This window comes from Colobus angolensis, unplaced genomic scaffold (assembly GCF_000951035.1).
Source record: "Colobus angolensis palliatus isolate OR3802 unplaced genomic scaffold, Cang.pa_1.0 Scaffold22, whole genome shotgun sequence".
In the NCBI taxonomy this organism is placed as follows: Eukaryota; Metazoa; Chordata; class Mammalia; order Primates; family Cercopithecidae; genus Colobus; species Colobus angolensis.
The window spans coordinates 4,387,489-4,389,470 of record NW_012115377.1 but is presented as its reverse complement, the minus strand read 5'-3'; the positions used below and the strand labels follow the sequence as shown (position 1 = coordinate 4,389,470).

Here is a 1,982-nt window from a genome sequence, read left to right as displayed (position 1 = left end):
AGATAGATAGATAGATAGATAGATAGATAGATAGATGATAGAGGTATGATAGATAGATGATAGAGAGAGGGATGATAGATAGATAGATAGATAGACAGATAATAGATAGATAGATGATAGAGGGATGATAGATAGATTATAGAAGAATGATAGATAGATGATAGATAGAGGGATGATAGATGATGATAGATAGATGTTGGTTGATAGATAGATAGAGGATAGATAGAGGATAGATAGATAGATGATAGAGAGGGATGATAGGTAGATAGATAGATAGATAGATGATAGATAGATGATAGATAGATGTTGGTTGATAGATAGATAGATGATAGATAGATGTTGGTTGATAGATAGATAGAGGATAGATAGATAGAGGATAGATAGATAGATGATAGAGAGGGATGATAGGTAGATAGATAGATAGATAGATAGATAGATAGATAGATAGATAGATAGATAGATAGATGATAGATAGATGTTGGTTGATAGATAGAGGATAGATAGATAGATGATAGAGAGGGATGATAGGTAGATAGATGATAGAGAGGGATGATAGATAGATAGATAGATGATAGATAGATGATAGATAGATAATGTGTGTGTGTCTGCTGATATATACATATAAATCCCCAGTCTTCAACTCCACACTTCATCCATGAGCTAACTAGGGTGAGCACCCTCAGCTCCCATTGAGTACCCAACACGTGGCAGAGCTGTCACCAAGTGGCTGGCACCTCCCTTGACCAGCACCCGCAGGGAGCATGCAGTCTCTCACCGTCTTGGAAGCGGATGGCATGGAGGACAGCAAGATGTTTGAAGTCTGGGACTGGGAGCTGGGCTTCATCTTCCCGGTGATCCACCTCTTGTATTCTTCTTGTACCTGGAGAAGGAGGCACATCCAGATGCAGGGAAATGGTCCAGGGACAGGGATGTTGGGTGGAGGGATGCTGGGGGTGGGGTGGGGAGAGGGGATGGGGAGGGCAGCAGCTACACACCTGGCGGTTAAGCAGACAGTGGATGAGGAAGATGAAGGCCCCCTGCAGGCTGTTGATGATGGTGAACAGGTAGGCCATGACGCCTGCCACAGGTCCAATCTGAAAAATGCCCAGCACCCAGGAGCAGCCCAGGATGAAGAGCTGGGCGAAGGCCTTGAAGGTCAGTAACCTGGGGAGGAGATGTACAGCGTGTAAGGCTCTGGGAGGTGGCTATTGTCCTTGTAAGCCACACTTCCAGGAATGGTCTGAGGCGGCCACTGTGCAATTTGCCACCTGGGTGCTGACAAATGTAGGGCGGGGTCTCCAAGCTGAGGTGTGGGAAAATCAAATCCTATAGACATTTAAAATGCAATCAGGCTGGGTGCAGTTGCTCAAGCCTGTAATCCCAGCACTTTGGGAGGCCGAGGTGGGCAGGTCACCTGAGGACAGAAATTTGAGACCAGCCTGGCCAACATGGTGAAACCCGTCTCTACTAAAAATACAAAAGTTAGCTGGGCGTGGTAGTGGGTGCCTATAATCCCAGCACTTTGGGAGGCCGAGGCTGGTGGATCACCTGAGGACAGGAGTTCAAGACCACCCTGGCTCACATGGTGAAAACCCATCTCTACTAAAAATACAAAAATTAGCTGGGCATGGTGGCGGATGCCTGTAGTCCCAACTACTTGGGAGGGTGAGGCAGGAGAATCACTTGAACCCAGGAGGTGGAAGTTGCAGGGAGCCGAGATCATGCCATTGTACTCCAGCCTGGGTGACAAGAGTGAAACTCCGTTTCAAAAAAAAAAAAAAATGCAATCAGCCTTCAATATACATGGACACTGTGCACATGTGGATTTGGTGAATTTTTGTTTGTAGTAATAAAAGGGTAGAAAAATCCATGGGTCCAAAAATATCGGGACATGTTAAATGAGTGATGAAATCATAGTATGAAATACTGTGATGCCTTTCTTTTTATTTAGGTCAAATTCACCTAACATAAAATTCACCATT

General features: G+C 44.9%; 1 protein-coding gene across 2 annotated transcripts in view; it reads right to left on the bottom strand.

Annotated features, from left to right (window-relative positions):
• The window catches only part of ADGRE1 (adhesion G protein-coupled receptor E1), a 60,007-nt gene that overhangs the window by 2,502 nt on the left and 55,523 nt on the right, over positions 1-1,982 (bottom strand). For both annotated transcript variants that reach the window (XM_011943549.1, XM_011943550.1), the window contains 2 exons: positions 996-1,164; positions 776-880 (listed from right to left, as the gene is read on the bottom strand). In XM_011943549.1, coding sequence (XP_011798939.1) covers positions 776-880; positions 996-1,164 — 274 coding nt within the window. The remainder of the gene's footprint in view (positions 1-775; positions 881-995; positions 1,165-1,982) is intronic.